Genomic DNA, 19,181 nt, shown 5'->3' with positions numbered 1-19,181 from the left:
TTCTAATGGTAAGACTTTCCAAGAAATACTAGAAAAAGAGAGGTTTTCATTCTTGTGTTTGTGCTTTATCTGAATAATATAATTTATGAGCCTTCGATTGCTGTAAAATTTTGAACAGCATAGTATTTTATTTAAGTCTTTCCAGATCTTATTTTAATATTTGGAAATAGATTTCACTATTGAGACTTAGGATTATTCGTTTAATAGAATCACATACAAAAGCACTTGTTTTATTTATGTGCCGAACAAGGAGGGAGATACTGACCACTAGAGGCATACTTCCTATGCATGGGCATGGCCAATAAAATCCTGAAGTTTTATTATTTGCATCACTATAGGACCCTAGGTGTTCTTGTGAAGCAGGTCTTTACACATCTTAACAAAGATTTCATCTGTGCCTCTGCTGTGCGTAGGGTGGCCATCATACAGGACATTCCTGTTTTCTGCTACTCTGTCCTTTATTGATATGAAACCTGATGCCTTTGTCCTGTGTTTCTCTTCAAGAGAGGAAAAAAAAAAAAGAGGACATAAGTGTCCAGTTTGGTGTCAATAAAGGACAACCAGACTGTCCTCTATGATGGCTACCCTAGCTGTGTGTAATTTCATTTACATTTACATCCATTTTCCTCTGTTTAACGTGAGGGAGTGAATGTAATTCTCAATAGCTATTTCTTTCTAGAAACTGATATTTGTTTGAAATGTTATCTTTAAACTGAACATTTAAATTCATATTTTATTCAGTTTTTAGTTCAGTATAGTTGACTATAACTTCAGAAATTTTTCTCCTGATTTTTCTCCCTTTTTATTAACATACTGATTCCTCATTCCCTTCTGAAACTGCTGGATTTTTCTGTTAATGTGACTTAGGTTCACTAATTGTATAAAGGATAGCACGGTTCTTTGACTAGTCTGCTATGACCTAGCTCTGCCAAAGATCACAAATCAGTCTTAAATTGGGGTCTGTGTGAATCGAAGCTATTTTCTTAATTGCTTGGCAATGAGTGCTGGATTTGTTTTCTGTTTTTTAACTAGATATTTAGAGTTTAGAGGACATTCCCCACCAGATTTTAACTATTTTAAGGTAGGTCAAATTTTAAACCTGAACAAATTGATATCGTCCACTTTTAAATGTGCTGAGGGCTGGAGTGGCATTTGTTCATTCTGGTATGGCTATATGCAGATTTGATTATTAGTTTTAATTAGCTGAAAGTCCCTGAGGTTTCCTGTCTTGTCCCTGGTCAGTAATTTGCCAGATATGCTACAAATCATATTTATTCTTTTTGTGGCAGGACTAACTTTTTCATAACTTTCATAACAATAGCTGCAAATAACTGGCTGGAGAATTAAGCTAATGAGAGAGCTAGTTGCAACACAGAACAAAATTCATTGGCAACCAGTCTGGGGAAATTAAACAGTTTTGAACTTTTAACGCAAGTTTTATATGTCCTGCAGAGGTCATGCTTTTGCTGCAGTACACTTCAGTGTCTATGCCCATCTATTGTATTGCTGCTCTCCCAGTAAAAACTAGGAGTGCACAAGCAATCTTTCAATTTCTCCCTGAGGAAACGTACCCTCTCCAGGAGAAGATGTTCCATGTTCACACTGGAAGGATTTCCCCTCTGAAGGAGTTTCTTTTTGCATGAATGAAATCCCTGGATGCAACTTCATGCCCCCTCTGAGTCTGGGGAATGGCGGGGAACTTTGTCCTGATGTTTCACTCCCCTCTTAGCCCTGTCAAGGAGAGGAGTGAAGCAGCTGTCTGCTACTTTTGTACCTCTTTCCCACAGCCAACAACTTCCTGGTCTGGGGAGTGGACAGGGGGTTTTTGCTTTGCTGTTTCGTCTGCTCTGCTCCCAGATGCTGGGAGTAAAACACAGAAGCAGTTGCCCACTGCCCCCTTCCTGTTCCCCAGACTGAGGGTCCCTGGTCGGAAAGGCACAGAGTAGTCTTTCCTCATCCTCCATGGTCTGAGGGGTGTGAAGGAGCCACTGCTCTGCATGCCTACCCCAAGCTGGGATCACCCTGACTTGGGGGGCAAGGACAACTGCAGGCTGCATTCCTGTGCTGCATCCTCTCTCAGAAGGATTTCTAGCAGTGGAAATTTATCAGGAACTTCCACTGCTAGAAATGATTGACTGCTAATACCTCAAGACAAGTCCCTCTATTTTCTGCTTATAATGTTCTGAAGCTTCCAGCACACTACTACTGTGTTCATTTTCCCCTCAACCACTTAAGTGAAATATTGACACTATATTTGCTGTGCTGAGACTTGGATGAACTAAGTTTTCCTATGAACAGGTCTGAATGTATTTTAAAACATTCTTTGTTCATGCTTGCACCCATTTGTTTGCTTTCTGTAAGCACTCAAGATGCTGAGTTTTATCAATTACAAGTTTTTTGCTGAGAGTAAACATCAAAAACCATACACAAAACTTGAACGAACATTTGTGCTGGGAGTAGTGCACAGACACCCAGTCAAGTACAAAAATGTATCTGAACAACTGTTTGCTGTCTATCCATAGTTTTTTAAATAAGAAAGAAAGGTCCAGTGCTTTGGCAAGCAGTTATCGAAAAAGACTAGCTTTGGATGTCACTGAAAAATGCCCATTCAGCTCCAGTCTTTTTTTAATATATTTTGTCCATGCCTTTAAAAATCAACATTTTTTCACTTGAACAGACCCATCTTCATTTCTAAATTGCATCAGCGCAGTACAGAATGATTCGTGATTCCAGCATATGAGTCTCACCTGCTGTATAACGCTAAATGAATTGGCTGACTTGCATTGAAGCCCAAAATCTGTCAGCGGTGAATTACCTGCAGCCAGTTCACTTAACATTTCTCACAGTACTGCAATACCCTTTCCTTCAGTCATAGCTCTCTTGAAATCAGTTGCCTGTATGCTGTTTAACTTTATTAGTTCTTGGTGATCTATGTTTAGAGAAGCAACAGTTCTTCTAGCATGAAAAGGGCCCCTTGTGAAATTTTCTGTATAGTTAACTCCCTATCATAACTTCCTTTCTCCCAAATAATACTTATAATTGTACAGTTTCTTTCATCTCTGTTTTGAAATATCCCCATGAAGGACAATTTTTTTATCACCCTTTTGCTGCTCTTATCCTGTAATTAATGTTCAGAAAATCCTGACCATTTTCTGTACCAGAAATAGCCTGTGTGTGTTGGGTTTTTTTTTAACCCTGCCAAGATTTATTTCCTTACTTAAAATGTTCCGGCTGTTTCATGTGCTTGCTTCTGAAACCATTGTCCTTATCTGCTTCTGCTCCAAATCTCAGCTTGCATATAAATTCCCTCTTCTAACTCTAGTGCCTTTTTTCATTAGTCTCACTTGGGGAAACACACCGAGGCCCAAAGGGATTTTCTTTTCAATTAGGTTGATGGTGAGCAGGTTTAGCACACCTTTCACCATGGCTGCCAACCTGTTACTACTGTCCCTTTTGTCTGTCAATCATTTTAAAAATTCCTATAAATAAAGCTTTTTAAAGAAGGCTCTAAAGGGGTGTTCACTGTTTCACCCTTTAGCCATGTGGCAGAAAGAAAAAGGTCTTTAGGAACAAGCTAAATCAGAGTCTACAGGACTTAATTTTAGGTAATGTGGATTTCTGTATCCCCTGCCACTGTGGGGATCATGGTGCACTCTCTTCTGCTGACACCTCCGGCGAAGTATACTCAAATACTGCACAAACGAGGAGAGTGCCATAGTAACTACAGTTGCAGTTAGTGTCCTCTGTCAGCTACTCAGGCCTATTTGTGTTGTTAGGGAGCATGACTCCATCTTAATCTGGCATTTTGCTCTGCTATGTGGTGCTCTTACCTTTTCTCCATAGTGCTTTTAAGTGGTCGAGCTTTGAGTCATGTCAGAGTTAACTTGAAGTAGACCTGTTAAGTGAAGGGAGAGTGTCTTGTCCTCTTGTGTCTTCAGTGGCAGTGAGGCTATGGCTCTAATGAACAACAGCAACCTTGAAAGGGAAAGTATATGGAGTTTTGCTCTTGGCAGCAGCTGCTGTTTGGAAAGAGGCAGGAGTAGATAGAGTTGATTGCTATAAAGAATTCGGCCTTTTCACTTGAGGGGATTTGTCGTAAACTAATTCTTGGATTCTCACATAGCAGTGGCTGTTTCCCAATTTGCTTATTTTCACTCTTGTCGCCCAATGCAACATAGAACTGAATAAGAATAGGTCCCAACAAGAATCTCTTGTAGGCCTGTAGGGCTAGGGACAGACGTTATACATAAACTAGTTTAAGTGATCAGGAACTGGTTTAAACCTGTAACAGAACAGACATTCAGTGCACATACCAGTTTGAGGTGAACCTGGTTGAACGTAGTATCAGATTTAACTGATTTAGGTCTGCTCCAGAGCAGGGCTGGCCCTGCCTCTCTTCTCCTTAGCTGGAGCTTTGGTGGAGATGAGGAGCAGCAGTGAATGCCTGGGTTCCCCTGATGCTCTTTCCCCCTCCCCCTCCCACTCTCTGCTCAAGCAGGAATTCCCCCTTCCCTCTCCCGGAGCACAGACCATAGCCAGCATGTGGTATGCTAGCTAATGCTGAGAGATGTCTGTGCAAGGCAGACAGGATAGTCCGCTCAGGGCGGGGGTGGGTCATTATTTCAGGTGAAGGGCCACTTAACAAGTTTTGTCAAGCTGTTGAGTAGCGCTGCCCCGGTCACCATCTTGGGACTGGAAGTCATGCCCCCTGACCTTTGCCACTAGAAGTCCGTCCCCTAGCCCCCAGAAATACTCCTTTCAGCAAGGGGTTTTGCCATCTCAGAACCAGAAAAATACCAAATTATATTCTAAAAATCAAACATGTACAACATTCAGTAATTTGATTTCAAAAAATATTTTTGGTCTGATTTTTGCATTTGTTTAGTGCACATAGAGGTAGTTGCACAATAGCTTCAAATGAAGTCTTACTCTTGTATGCTGTTGGAGTGGGTATAGGTTTTTGTGGGGTCATGGGTGTGGGTATACGGAGTGTGGGTGTGTGGGAAGGGTTGTGGGGGTGTGGATAGGTGTGGAGTGAGGGAACATGGATATGTGGGGTGTGGGTGGATATGGAGTTTGTGTGGGGAGTGTCGGGGTCTGCATGTATGGCAGTGAGATGGAGGGTGTGGGTGCATGTGTATGGTGGGGTGTGTGTGGGACTTGTCCTACGAAAAGACATGCACATACACTCTGTGCCTTCCTCACTGCACATGCACACACATAAGCACACACTCACACACACCCACTCCTGAGCCCATGCTCCTATGGTCCAGTGATTCAGGTGGGAGCCACATGGTGCTGGAGCAGCTGGCGGGTGTGCAGGGAAGCAGTGAAAGTGGCAGCAGGCAGAGACTTCCAGTTGAGAGTTGGGGATGGGAGAGGTGGAGCTGGGCTGGCCTTGCTCCTGGGTTCTGTCAGCTTCCCCTGGGTCCTACTGTCCCTGGCTCCTGTCATCTTTGACTTGCAGCCAGGAGCAGATTAATATTAATTTCTCTAAATTTTTTAGGTGCTCAGCAGGCTGGATAGAATGGCCTGATGGGCTGGATATGGCCCACAGGCCATATTTTGTCCATCCTTAGCTTAGAGCTTTTTAGAGCTATTCAGCAGGTCAGCTGGTAACGTCCCTCCGTTTCTTCCTTGGAAAAAGCTGTTTAAGAAGAACTTGAACTAATGAGAGAGGCTTTTGTTTTCTTGATGGGCTGATAAATGCTGTGCAACTCCCTGCTGCTTTCCTGGCTGGTCAGGAGCAGCGGAGGTGGGGGAGAACCCCTCTTTCCCTCCCTAATCAGAGTGTCCTGCTGGGGCCTGCCCATCCCCCCCCCCCAGCTCAGTACTGTAAAAGGAAAAGAAGAGCTGCTTTAGTGCCCCTCGGCCTCTACCCTGAGCCACTGCAGGCACATGCCTGAATTTCCTCAGTCCAGAGGGAATATCTGTGGAGTTGCAAATTGGTTCAACCTAGGCATGTTAGACTAACCTGCAAAGATTGAATCCATTCAGGCTCAGGCTTTTTGAATATTTGTCCCGAGCCCAGAAGAGATGAGGATGACTACCCCTGAACAATATTATCAGTTTGTGGCTACTGTGTTTCTGCTGTGGATGGCATTAGTAGAGCATACACAGGCTATTAAACTGCCTAACCTAAAGGAATAAGTAGCAACTTGAATCCTAAAGACCTTTCTCTTTAACACAAGATTGAGGTGGGAACTACACTTTAAAAGAAAAATCAAGTGAAAGAGGGCAACCCATCTACTGGTTCACATCTTCATTTGTTTTTGTTGAGTGATACCAACTCTGCTTGCCTTTTGTCAGCTTGTTGTTAATGCATCCAACACTAAACTATCAAACAGCTGAATTCAGTTTAATGTCTAATGATTCTGCACCTGATTTATGTTTCAAGGGTCCTAAAGGTGAAGCAGTTGGCTCAATAACTCAACCGTTACCCAGCAGTTACTTGATCATCCGAGCAGCTTCAGAATCTGATGGTAAATAAACTTTGTTTTGTTTTTACTTTCAAAGCAGTTGCTTAGTAAAATGGTTCCATTTTTCTTTTACAATGGCAATTACAGCATCACGTTTTGCAGTTCCGGACTTCAGTTACAGGTGCTCTTTTTATTAACTCGGTATATTTAGGTGGTTCTAGTGAAAACATTTTTTTTTTAATAACGCAGCTTTTGACAAAATAAATCATAAACTGATTTTTTGGGCTAAGTTCAACCTGCTTACCAAATGAACACTGTACCCTGGGTCAATGTTTTAAATGCCAAAACCCTGAAAAGCTATAAAATGAATGCCAAGACCATGTAGCTTTGCAAAGCTACATTTGTGTAATGGTTCTAGCAATTTAATCATATCAGTCCAATTTAATTTGTGTATATCTTATACACACATAACAGTGTTTTCAGTTTAAGTCTGGTACACTTCAAGAAGATATGAAGATTGACTTTCCTGAAGTTCCCTTCTAGTTTTGTATGGTGTAAATATGTGTCTTAATCTCTCAAATGTTTGGTGCTACCATTTTAATGCGAAATACGCACAAACCTTGGAAACTGGTATACTAGGGGAAATGGTGAAGATGCCCTTCAGAAGGATCAGATTGAAAGAACAGATGTTTCCTTTTCATTTGGAAATGTTAAATCTTATCTATTTGACTCAACACTTTTTTTTTTGAGTGTCTGCAAAATAAGGTGTACAATGGAGGACATAAGATCAATAAATGAATAACAGTGCTCAGTATGAAAAAGGTTAGTGCTTAGGCCCCCAGGGCTCAGACTTAATGATTGGTAGAGATTTTTAATGTTTTTCTTCCTCTTCCCAGTCATTTACTGTTGTGTTGTTTGTAGCCAACAATCATTGCGTCTTGCACATGAAGTATGTTTGTTTGGTCACTTAAATATTAAGATGGTTTCTATCAAAACATGATGAAAGATACAAGAATATATATCTGAGCCCTACTGTTGAAGGGCCCAGAAAAGAGGTGGTAGTTGCCTTTTATGAAGGTAGAGACATCTGCCATTCTGTCTAGTATGCCATTCTGGCCAGTCCTGCCCAGAAACCTTTCTCTCACCAAAGCTGGCCATAAAGTATTTTTATAATTTAGCACAGGAAGCGTATTACATCAAAGATGCTGAAGAAATAAGCATGCATCTTCTGTAAGAGTTTGTCTTTCAAAGATAAAGTGAGCAGATGTCCTAAAGAACTGTGAAGTGAACAATATCAGATTTGATGATAATGTAAACATTTAAAGAATTTTATTTATTAATTAGCCTCTGTCTTTAGGCAGGTGTTGGATGGATGCATTGGAACTGGCTTTAAAATGTTCAGGCCTACTTAAACGTACGATGATTAGGGAAGGTAAAGAACATGACTTGAATGTTCCAGCAGAAAATACACATGTATCTTTCTATGGATTGCTGCGTGCTAACAACTCGCACAGTGCAGAAAACTTTCCGTAAGTAAACCAAGCCCTTAATTTAAGTGTTATATAGACAGAACCAAACTATGCGAGACTGTTTAAAATTCCTGTGTCTCAGGCATATTCATTAATCTTTAATGACTGTTATGGTCCTCCATGGCAAGAGCCTCTTTTAAGATGGCGTTTCAACTGCATTTCAATTTCCTGGGTGCAAATACCTTCATTTTTTAAATAGAACTTTTCAGTGACACAAGGTAAAATTTCACCTTTAATCATCCCATCTTTTCCTTGCTAGAAACAGTAAAGAATTCTTCTCATCTTGGCTCTGTCTTAATATTGGCTATCCCTCTAAAATGCATTCTATTCAGAAGGCAGATTTTAATGCTCACATAATGAGCATTTTGGAAATATAATCTTAACCCAGCAAGGTGAATCAGTGGTATTTTCATAAAGGGGCACTTATTTTTCAGAATGACCCAATGTATTTAAAGAACACAGAGGAAGACATTGACCTTCTCTTAAATAATTTATTCTGGAACTTCAGGCATCATCTGGTAGATCTGGAAATGCAGCTGACTGATATAAGTTGTTTACAGTTATCCTTGATGTTGCATGTGCCTGGAAGAACTCCAGAAGCCATAGAGCCCTAGTTCTGGGAGAACACACTAAGAACAATGCATTTTGGAATGGCTATTTAGTACTTTCACTCTCTAATACTGGACAACAGAAACAAAAGTGTACTGTGTCCCTACTTCTTGAATTTTCATTTTCTGCTTGGAGGTACTGTAGCCAAAAAGCTTTTCTTGATTACTTGAAAGATGCAGATTGCACCCACAATAAACCATTTGATTGGCTTTCCTCTTGAATTGATCAAAATATGCCTCATCCCTTATAAACAGACTTAGAAGTCATTTAAGTTCACTGCTTGCATCTGGGTTAAGAAGGCTTTTGTCTGAGAACTTCCTCATGCTTTAAAAAAATCAAGAATACCTTGTATGTACAGGAAGCAGGACGTGGAACCGAGCTTAGCTTCTTGCTACATCTCAGCTTTTCCTGCTTTACAAATGGTGCATTAGAAAGTATGTGTCAAGAAATCTTGACCTCCACGATTTTCCATCTTTTCCTTTCCCCACGCCATCTGTGCACCCTGGGTCAGGGTGTGATTGATCTTTACTCCAAGTAGGTGCCCTCTTATGTTTGTTGCTCGTCTCCCCAGCATAGGATGTTGATTTCAGTTAGAGTATACTGGGAAGACCTCTGTTTGGAGAAATACAGCACCATTGGCTATTCAGCCTGAAACAAACCTGCACCGAAGTTGTCTTTTGCCTTAGACCCAAGTATTTGACACAGTTCATGGAGCCATTGTATACAGACTATCAAGCAGCTTACTGGCAGGGACTCTTGAAATGCCTCTGGTCCTCCCACTCCACACTAACTCCTTTCAGCCAGTAAAATGGCTGTATGCAACCCGGTTGGAGATAATTAAATTGGTTATCCCTAAAACACTAATGCTGCTGCTTAATGTGAGCTGTTTAGTTGGTGCAGATTATGATCATAATTTAGATGCAGTGAACAGTTTAATTAAACACTAAAATAGTTCCTTTAAATAGAGCTTATTTCTAGAGTTTTAATTAGGCGGAATTTGAAGGAGTATTCATGTTTAAGCTGGTTGGCTGGAAGTAATTGAAAAACAGGACTTGCCAAAAAGTCTCAAAATAGGCCCCTCCTTTTTCACCAGATACATGCAACTCATAAATGTATAGACAGTGAGGCTAGCTGTACATTTTGGGGGAAGATTTTAACCAGTGGGGGAAAGGGGAATGGAAAGCAATGTCAACTGAACACCCAGTCATTGCTGGAGAAATGTTAATGAGGTGGCATTTCCCTGAGCTCTGTCTCTTGGTTTTAAGTTGTGCTGTACTATCCTTTTTGATTTAAGGAGTTCAGTTTTCTCAATTGTATTAACCAACTGCACTATACATCTACTTGCATGTTTGCCTGTGTGCATACAACATGCTTTTTAACTCCCCACCCCCTCTGGTTACTGTTAAACATCCTTATCCATTTACTTTTTCTTATGCTTAAGCACCAGAAAAACAGGCCTTGTTAAGTAAGGACCTGTGTAAGGGAAAATGTTCTTAAGGCTGGTAACAATGTATTAGTTTAAAATGAAGCAAGCTAAAATAATACATGTCTGAGAAATGCAAGTTGGTAAAGGTCCTATATTACTAAATGTTACAAAGTACTCTTGGGTCAGGATTGATGACTCATGTCCCACGTTATGGCAGGTCTTGAGTTTAGAGGTATGGAAGTGTTGGAGTTGGTAATCTGCAAAATTTGACATTATTTGTGTCATTTTTTTCACTTCAGACTAAATGACAGTGAAATTGAAAGGCAGCATTTTAAGGATCAAGACCTGTACTCTGACAAATCTGATAAAGAGAATGATCATGATCATGATGAGTCTGATAATGATGGGCTGGGGAAAAGTGAAGAGAGTGACAGTGACACATCAGAACGGCAAGATGACTCTTATGTTGATCCAGAACCTATTGATGATCTCAAAGAAACTACGTATTTGGAACAAGTTCATGAAGAACTTGGAGAGGTAAAAATGTCATCTTTTGTGGTGCCTATCTTATTTCTGGATTGAAAATTGACATCAGCATTTTGTCAAATCAAATAGGACAAAGTTACCTTGTTGAATTGGCCTTTATTTTAAGCAGGCTTGCCATGTGGTATGCACTGCTTGTTCATTGGTAGATTCCTACTGTCCACCATTCATGGGGTTGACCAAAAGCTTTTAGGAAAGGTGACTAATATGATTCTGAACCGTTTCTTTCAGTATTGTTGATATAGTTTGTTAGTTTGAAGAGGCAGCCTTGAAACCAAGGAAAAGAACTAGAAGCACTTGTTTTTTAAATGTGAGTTAATTCTCCTTTTCTATTTTCCATTCTGTCAAAGGGGCCTGGAGTCACAGCATTTGCAGGACTTAGTGGCTGACTTGTCTTCAGTTTTCATTAGCACTTTGCATAGTAATTCTCCATTGGTTCTGTGTGGGAACTAAATTATATATTTTATTACTTTAAAAAAAAAGTTGTATTTGATAGTTACATGGTCTGAAAAGGAATCTTTCAATCCTTACTCTGGCATCTTCCCCTAGGAAAAACGTCTTTTTTTTTTTACCAGCAATAGAGAGTAGGTAAGATGGCAGTTAATCTATTACTCAAAAATAGTTACCTATTTTTGGCCTCAAAAATATTTTTGCTTTTAACTGCTCAACTAGCTGATAGTTAAACTGCAACTAGTTGCAGTTTGTTTTTGAAATACAACCTAGTTTTTTGTTCACTGACACTACTGTATTCCTTTTTTTAAAGATCTTTCTCATGGACTAGAACAGTGGTTTTCAACTGGTGGTCCACAAACTGTCAGGGGTGGGAAGGGGGAGTCTGTGAAAGATGACTATGATCAATCAAAAGTGTGTGAGTTTTGCGGGGTCTGCACATGGGGAAGCTGGTGCCTCCTGAGTCTGGGGGGACACCCACAGACAACACTGCAGGTGGTGTCATCAGCAAAGGTGGAGCTGGTGAGCACCCACAGACACCGCTGCTGGTCTCATTGGTGGGGGTGGAGCTGGCAAGCAGACACTGGCAGGGACGACCCCATCAGGGGTGGCACTTGCCCCCCTGTGCCCTCCCTACCAGTCGCCTATGGGCCTGCAAATGAAAAAAGGTTGAAAACCACTGGGCTAGAATGACCATTTTTAAGTGCGCACATAGCAGCATCAGGGAAGCAGTCTCCTAAGGGAAGAAAGGAATGAGAGAGCATTGAAGGGCTGAGGTGTAGATTTGAAGTAGGAGGCAACATTGAAAATAGTGAAGAGCTGCCCATGTCTGCCACCTGAACCACATATAAGAGAACAGAGGGGGAAAAAAATCGATGCCTGGAAAAGGAGCCAAAGGAAAGAGCTGACCATAGTTTTATCTGGAGGTATTTCACTTCGTTTGGATATGATGAAAGGGAAAGGGACTTTTTTAAGGCTTAAATTGCATTTCTTAGGATAACTCTTGCTCATAAAAAACTGTGGAAGGGAAGTAACTGGTCAGGCCCCATGTATCCTAAGCTAAGGTGGTCTTTAAAATACGTGCAGGTTTACCTCTTCCTTAAGGGATCCTAGGATATTTTGAATTCTGTTTTTGAGTGAATACTTTTTTCTTTTAGGCAGGGGAGGCTTCTCAAACCGAAGTAGTATCAGAGGAAAACAAAAGCCTGATCTGGACACTGTTGAAACAAGTTCGTCCAGGAATGGACCTGTCCAAAGTTGTACTGCCTACATTTATCTTGGAACCACGCTCTTTCCTGGACAAACTCTCTGACTACTACTATCATGCAGATTTCTTGTCTGAGTGAGTCTGTTCTTACCTTCTTTTTATGGGCAAAGTATTTAAATGGTTTTGTAGTTTTGTGTTTGCCTTGCTTAAACTGGTGCATAGAATGCTGTGCACCCAAAAGCTGGTCTGCCAACATATCAAAAGCTATGCTGTGAGATTTTTCTTGGCTCATAAAGGAGGAAAGACTAAAGCTGAGATGTTGCACATCACCTGCAAAATCTTATGGTAAGAATTGGATAGCAACTTTCACATGTTTCAAGCAGCAGTGACAGGAACAAAAGAGAAACCCTTTAAAATCTGGTCTTTTAAGGGAACTTTCTCTCCTCTTAAGTTACAAAGTAATTGCTATTTAAATGCTTGTTTGAGTGGGGAGGGGTGGAATATGCTGTCACATGCAGCCTTGATTAATTCATTTGCTTTATCTGAGCAAATAAAGAGATACAAAGGATGTGACATGGAATACTCTGCTACTTCAGTTCTAACTTGCTGTGCCTGTTAGAGCTGCTTTTTTCCTTTTTTTTAAAGCAGTGTCCTCTGTAGATTGGCAAATTGCATGGACAAGCTGTAATGGTGCAGGGGTTGATATGATGCTATATCTTTGCAATGCTGCTCATGTTCTTCAGAACTGAGCATATTTGGTCTGCAGAAGAAATGCTTTCTCCACAGCCTTTACGTGTAGTATGGGGAAAATGCATAGATCTTAAAGTTTTTTAAATTATCCATATAAAATAAATACAAAAAGGATTCTACTTCAAACTGTAAACTTCTGAAGTGAAGTATATCTGTTTTGATCTACATTATTAAACTACAGTGGAAGAGAACAAAAGATGAGAAACTAAAACAAAATAGTTAAATTTCAAGAATGCTGAAGCATCTCAGAATGAAAACTGTCTCTATTTAGTATGCTTATCTTAACTCTGCATTACCAACTTGTTCATTGTACCTATCCATTCTAACTAGTAGCAGAATTTTTCTCCCCACTTTACATTAGGAAGAACTTGCAAAAAAAAAAAAAGTTTAGGAGGTAGCCTCTTGAATTCTGTAAAAGTTTGTATATGATAATTTATTTCATTTGGCAGCATTCCATTGTAATATATTCAAACAGTTTGGCTGTTGGAAAAAGAAAACTTGGAATATTCATAATGCTCATCTGCAGACTTGTTGCTAGCCTACGTCCATTAAGTAACCTGTATACCTAAAAAAGATGCGTGCTCTTACATATTCTATTTGCATCAATTCAAAAACTAATGACAAGGTTTATCTCCAGTTCAATGACGATATGGTGTAAGTAGAGCTACTTAGACATGCCAGAAGATGTGCCACCTGAAATATTTTAGTTTTATCAAACCCAGGGCATAAGTCCACGAGAAACCTGGCTGAAGTTTTGCTGGCTTGTAGGTTAATTTAGTGCTCTATTTTTATATTGGAAGGTGTTTCTGCTACAAAATTTCCTTGAAAGATTTAGAAAATAGTTGTTTCATTCTGATTTGGACTGAACTAAAATATTCTTTTTGCAACCTGAACATGTGTTTTGCCCAGCTGTATTGCAGTACATAGCCATGTAATTGAATAATGATGGTAGATTACAAATGATCGGATATCTATTGTGAAGTGTCAATTTGATCTTTAATCTGATAATTTTATGTAATGTTTCATAGGGCAGCTCTTGAAGAGAATGCTTACAATCGTTTGAAGAAAGTAGTAAAATGGTATTTGTCGGGATTCTACAAAAAACCACAGGTAACTTTTTTTCATTTTATTCCTGCCATTGATTAAGAAAGAATGGTAATAGTAACAGTAATTATGTTAATTTACTTTTCAAGTATAACATGTACAAATAAATAAGAAACTGTTCTGTTTTTGAATGCAAGCAGCATTTAAAATACTCAGTACTTGATGTTTGTTTTTTACGTAAATGTTGAAATACCCAACTTGTTTAAAAATGCTTGTTTGCTTTGTTCCTCACTGATAATATCATTCTGTGTGGAGAGATCCTGCCTGCACTTCATAGCAGCACTTTTTTACTCTTCAGGCTAACCCTTCTACTTTTCTAAAGCTTTTTTTTTTTTTCTTTCTAGTCATCCAGATGAGGTAGGGTATTTATGTGGCACTTGGCTTAGTCTTCTTAATCTCAAGCAAATGAACGATCAAACTTTGCTCCAGTAAGAACCTGGTGTCTCCCATTATACACAAAGGGAGCAAAGTGCTCTACCAAATACCTGCTGGATCTTCCATTTTCCCTCAGAATTTGTGGGTATAGTCCTCAAAGATGAACTCTTTTACTGTGCGTACTAACAAAAGTGGTTTTTTTCATTTTATATTTGATAATGCTAATGCGAGTTTTCTTGCACAGGATCTTTAAGGTGTATGCTTGTCTTGTATTATCAATTTGTCTGTGATGTTTCCATACAGGGGCTAAAAAAACCATATAATCCTATACTCGGTGAGACTTTCCGCTGCATGTGGATTCATCCAAGGACAAACAGCAAGACTTTTTACATTGCTGAACAGGTATTAGCCAAAATGTTTTAGAATTGTAATAGACACTTCAAGAATTTGGCAGCAGTTGATTCATTTGTGGCTTTGATTTGATAAAGAAACATTCAATAAAGATCTTCTGAAGACTTCTTTTGGTCCCCATTGGGTAAACTTTTTAAGCACATGCATAAACTAAAATGTGAAACCAGTCCCCTGGCTCCTTTTACACTGATTCTCACTGCCTTGATGAGTATTAAGAGAGCCATAATTGTTGTATGACATTGTCTTTGGGTTTGCTTACTCTGGAGGATAGCATGCAGTTGTTTTCGAGAAACCTAGTAAGATCACTCATAAAGCTGCCTTGGAGAGTTGCTACTATCTGACTACTGCATCAAGAGCAGGTGTTTGGGCTTCTTTTGGTGAGGGAACAGGGTGCTGGCAGAGCTGAGTTTGACTGGGTGTTCAAGTAATGGAGTTCCTCAGCTCACTTTCTCTCAGATGTCACTCTTAATTCCAGGGCAGGTTCAAGAAGCAGACGAAGAGGATAACTTGTAAGAAGGAAGGAGTTTCTGTGTCTGAATGCATTTCCTCTGTGTTAAACCTCTGCTTCAAAATAATGTATCTAATGTATCCTTTAGTGCAGGATAGAGGTGATATTTCTACCCATGAGAGGGAGTTTCATGTTCACTTTTCCACATATTCCTCAGATGTAGTTCTTTGGCCATGCAGCTAGGTATCCAGGTCCTGTAGTAGCTTTCTAGTGAGGGTGTTTAAATTTAAAAACTGAGTTGCTGTCAATCAAATTAACCATGCTATGCCCATCTGAGAGCAAGGCTGAGTTAGTTGCTGCATCAAAGGAAAACTAGTTCTGTTTGAACATCCATCTCGCACAGTATTATAGATTAGTCTGAATGAAAGTGGAGCAGAACTAATGAACCCATGTTGCATGGATTTTCCATGTCAGTATATTCTGTTCTTCAGCACCCAAATAGATTTAACAGAAACATTTGAGTCTTTCTTCAGTCAGTTGGGTGTGGCCATTGGAGAGTTTTTTAACTTAGATTTTTTTTTTTAATTGAGCTGCCCTTACATGACTACACCTATTTTGTGAGTAAATATGATGCATTGAACAGCATGTTCACATAGCATTTAAAGTTTCCTCCTTCTCATTTCCTCAACACCCTTATTGAATGCAAGGGCAGGTACTACTTTAAATATCTTCCAACCTCTTAGCTGTAATAATTTTACCTCTTGGCTTTCCAGTTGGCATATATTCTTGCATACCATATGCCCCAAATAAGACATGCACCTTAGGGTAGGCAGAATGAAAAGATTTTTCCAAAATTGTGGCTGAAAGCTTGATTGCAGGGAGAAGCTCACTGGCTACTTCAGGAAAAAGTTGACTGAGCAGCCAAATTGGCAGCAGCTATCAAGACTAAAACTAACTTTTGCCTGAATCACTCAGCTGAGTGAGGGCTAGTGACCTACGCCATGCAGTCAACCGTCAGCCCTGATTCTGGAAAAAACTTAATTTAATAAGTTCTGCCTGCCCACAAAGAGGCACAAAGCCTATGTGGTATGCAAGTAAATATAGTGTATGCATCTTCATTTTCTTCCTTTTTTATTTTCTGGCAGTTCATTAACTAGCACAAGACGTATTACAAAGTGTTATCTGCTTATGTTCAAATATGTCTTTCAACAGGTGTCTCATCACCCCCCAATATCTGCTTTCTATGTTAGCAACCGGAAGGATGGGTTTTGTCTCAGTGGTAGCATTCTGGCCAAATCCAAGTTCTATGGTAAATTTCTATACTATTGTTCACAGACTCCGGTGGAGGAGTTGGAAATTCAATTAATGAGTGGCATCTGAAGCCATAGCTCTCTTGTTCTATCAGTTGTATTTAAGACTTCAAAAGCCATATAAGCATTGAAGAATCAGACTACTTTTGGATTTGTCCTTCCCCATATAAAACTTCATGGCAACTCCAGCTTCTGCTGCATACTCTGTGCCAGAAGCAGAGCTACTGCCACTGCCACCTGCTACATGCCTCATGCCATCTTAGCGGTACATGGGGCACACGGTGATGACGGCTCCGGCTCCAGCTCCAGCATGGGGCATGCAGTATGCAGCAGCAGCAGGGCTGCAGCCAAGGAGGTAGGACTGTTTTGATGACAAGTGAAACAACAGCTAGGGAGTGACTGGAACTATCAGCTTTCATTTGTCCCTCCTGATGCTGATGGCCATGTTCACTGGGCCCCAAAGTCTTGGGATTCTGCAGCAATCCAATCCTGCAGCCATGGTCCCAAGTTCTGGTAGCCTGGCAAGCCAGGCAGAGCAGCTCTGTGGGCCAGATCTGCCCCGCACATACCCCTTACTGCTCTCCCCTCCCCCAACAACTGCCATAAAGGATCAAAATGTAACAGTGGGTAGTCCCATCTGCTAAATTGATCATTTGCTGATTTTGAAATGTCTGTTGTCTAGGGGCTTGGAAAAATACATAATCATTATACCTTCTTTGTGTTTCAGGAAATTCATTGTCTGCCATACTGGAAGGAGAAGGTCGGTTAATGTTCCTAAATAGAGGGGAGGATTATGTAATGACCATGCCATATGCTCATTGTAAAGGTAGGTTCTTCCCGTTCAAGAGGTAAAAATGTTCTAAAAACAGAAATTCTCCTAAATTGGATAAGCTTGATTTAGACACAGTCTACTGTAAAGTGAAGGTGTCTGAATGTGTATAATACTAAGTTATTTTAATTCTAGGTGTTCCTAGTTTTTAACAGAACAAATACATTTTTATATTGTGTTACTTAGCTACAGTACAGAATTTCTGTTTTGATGAATTTTGAAGCAATCCTATTTTAACAGCAAAAAAATACAAATATGCTTGGGGTTGCATTAAGAATAAATAGCCAAATCAATCAAGCTTTTGATTTTATTACCTGAGCTGTTTCACTGCTTTTCTGACCTAGAGGTCTGGATATTTTTAACTAGTTTTTAAATGCTGCCTGGCTCTTTTCCCACTTCCAGTTTTTTTTTCTCCTGATCTAGTTTTACAGCAATATATATGAAATCATATTTCTAGCTGTTGCCAAAGTGTTTATTTTGTTTACTTAACAGTGTACGTGCCTATACATCTTCCCATGCACTGTTTTATTTTTATCTAATTTTTACATCATTCTTTCACTCCCAAGCTAGCACTTCAGCTTTTTTATTAGCGAGCTTGCTGCTGGTGATATTCTTGAGAACTGAACTAAATGTTTAATTGCCTCATTGAAAGTTAAAATATTTCCTTGAGGCTCCCCAAAATTAATGAAGATGGGAACCATTTGTTACTCTAATATTCTCTTCAACTAGAAAACAGAGAGACTATTCAATGTTTATAACGTTCAAAAGGTCTGTCAAGTCTGATTATGTGGTTTTGCTAATATATAACTGTCTGCCTATAGTCACTTCTCAGTGGGAAATATGTTGGTGTTTTATAAGACTATTTGGATTATATGATGGGCAGTAGGACACACTTGGACTAGAATGACTCTGGTTGTAACACTATTTGCTCTTTATCCAGTGTGTCCAACTATATATTCTGCAGCAGAGGTTTGCTGACCATAAGGCAGAGAGGCTGTCACTTTTGAAGGTGTTGCTGCATAGTAAAATAAGAAATAGAAATGAACTATGCACAGTTGAATGTTGGAATGTTTAGTTATGTTTTTCCCCACTTCTCTCTGGGTTGTTCTTAATGTTTTGTTTCATGCCAGAAATACTGTGTGTTTGTGTCAAACCACACAAAATAATACCTACATAAGGTACAGCCATATAAGTTCTTAATAGAGTTGCTGTTTCCCTGCTATCAATACTACTACTCCTGTAATCTTGTGTTTGTTTAGCTTGAATAACTATGGGTATAATTTTGGTGTATTTTAATTTGAAAATTGTGACCTATTTCGCTCCTGTATGTTGGGAGCAGAAAGGGGCAATTTGGCTCAGTCATGGGAAGACATGCTTTCAATAAACTTATCCACCACACCATCATATTAAGACCACATTTCAAGTAAGTTTTTCATCTAGTGAGACCCTACTGATCAAGTGAATTTCCTTTGCTTACTTGATTAGCAGGATATTTATCTGTCTGCAAACTCCTGTTAGCATATCTTTCTTATTGGTAAAAGTAAATGGCCTTCACTGAAGTTGGCAACGTGTACTTCCAAAGCAAGCAGCTCTTAATTCATCTTTCTTACCGGGAGTCCAGCTGGGCGTGGTTCAGTTTTGATTACAGTACTTGAAACACTGATAGGCAGCCCATAGTCCTGATTAGGGGGGAGAAATTCTGAAAAAGAAGGGCTTTCTTACCCGTCTGCTCCATCAAACCCTAAAACATTCACTCTGAAGTTTTTGAACA

At 39.7% G+C, this 19,181-nt stretch overlaps 1 protein-coding gene across 6 annotated transcripts in view; it reads left to right on the top strand.

The window, feature by feature from the left end:
• Positions 1–19,181, top strand: part of OSBPL8 (oxysterol binding protein like 8) — a 142,961-nt gene that overhangs the window by 109,199 nt on the left and 14,581 nt on the right. For all 6 annotated transcript variants that reach the window (XM_090042564.1, XM_090042563.1, XM_090042566.1 and 3 more), the window contains 8 exons: positions 6,398–6,482; positions 7,777–7,948; positions 10,283–10,520; positions 12,134–12,318; positions 13,962–14,043; positions 14,716–14,814; positions 16,484–16,580; positions 17,309–17,407. In XM_090042564.1, the coding sequence (XP_089898690.1) occupies positions 6,398–6,482; positions 7,777–7,948; positions 10,283–10,520; positions 12,134–12,318; positions 13,962–14,043; positions 14,716–14,814; positions 16,484–16,580; positions 17,309–17,407 (1,057 nt within the window). The remainder of the gene's footprint in view (positions 1–6,397; positions 6,483–7,776; positions 7,949–10,282; positions 10,521–12,133; positions 12,319–13,961; positions 14,044–14,715; positions 14,815–16,483; positions 16,581–17,308; positions 17,408–19,181) is intronic.

Source organism: Crocodylus siamensis, chromosome 4 (assembly GCF_052110815.1).
Source record: "Crocodylus siamensis isolate JL-2025a chromosome 4, ASM5211081v1, whole genome shotgun sequence".
NCBI classification, from domain to species: Eukaryota; Metazoa; Chordata; order Crocodylia; family Crocodylidae; genus Crocodylus; species Crocodylus siamensis.
The sequence above is the reverse complement of the archived record's forward strand: the minus strand, read 5'-3'. Positions and strand labels throughout refer to the sequence as shown.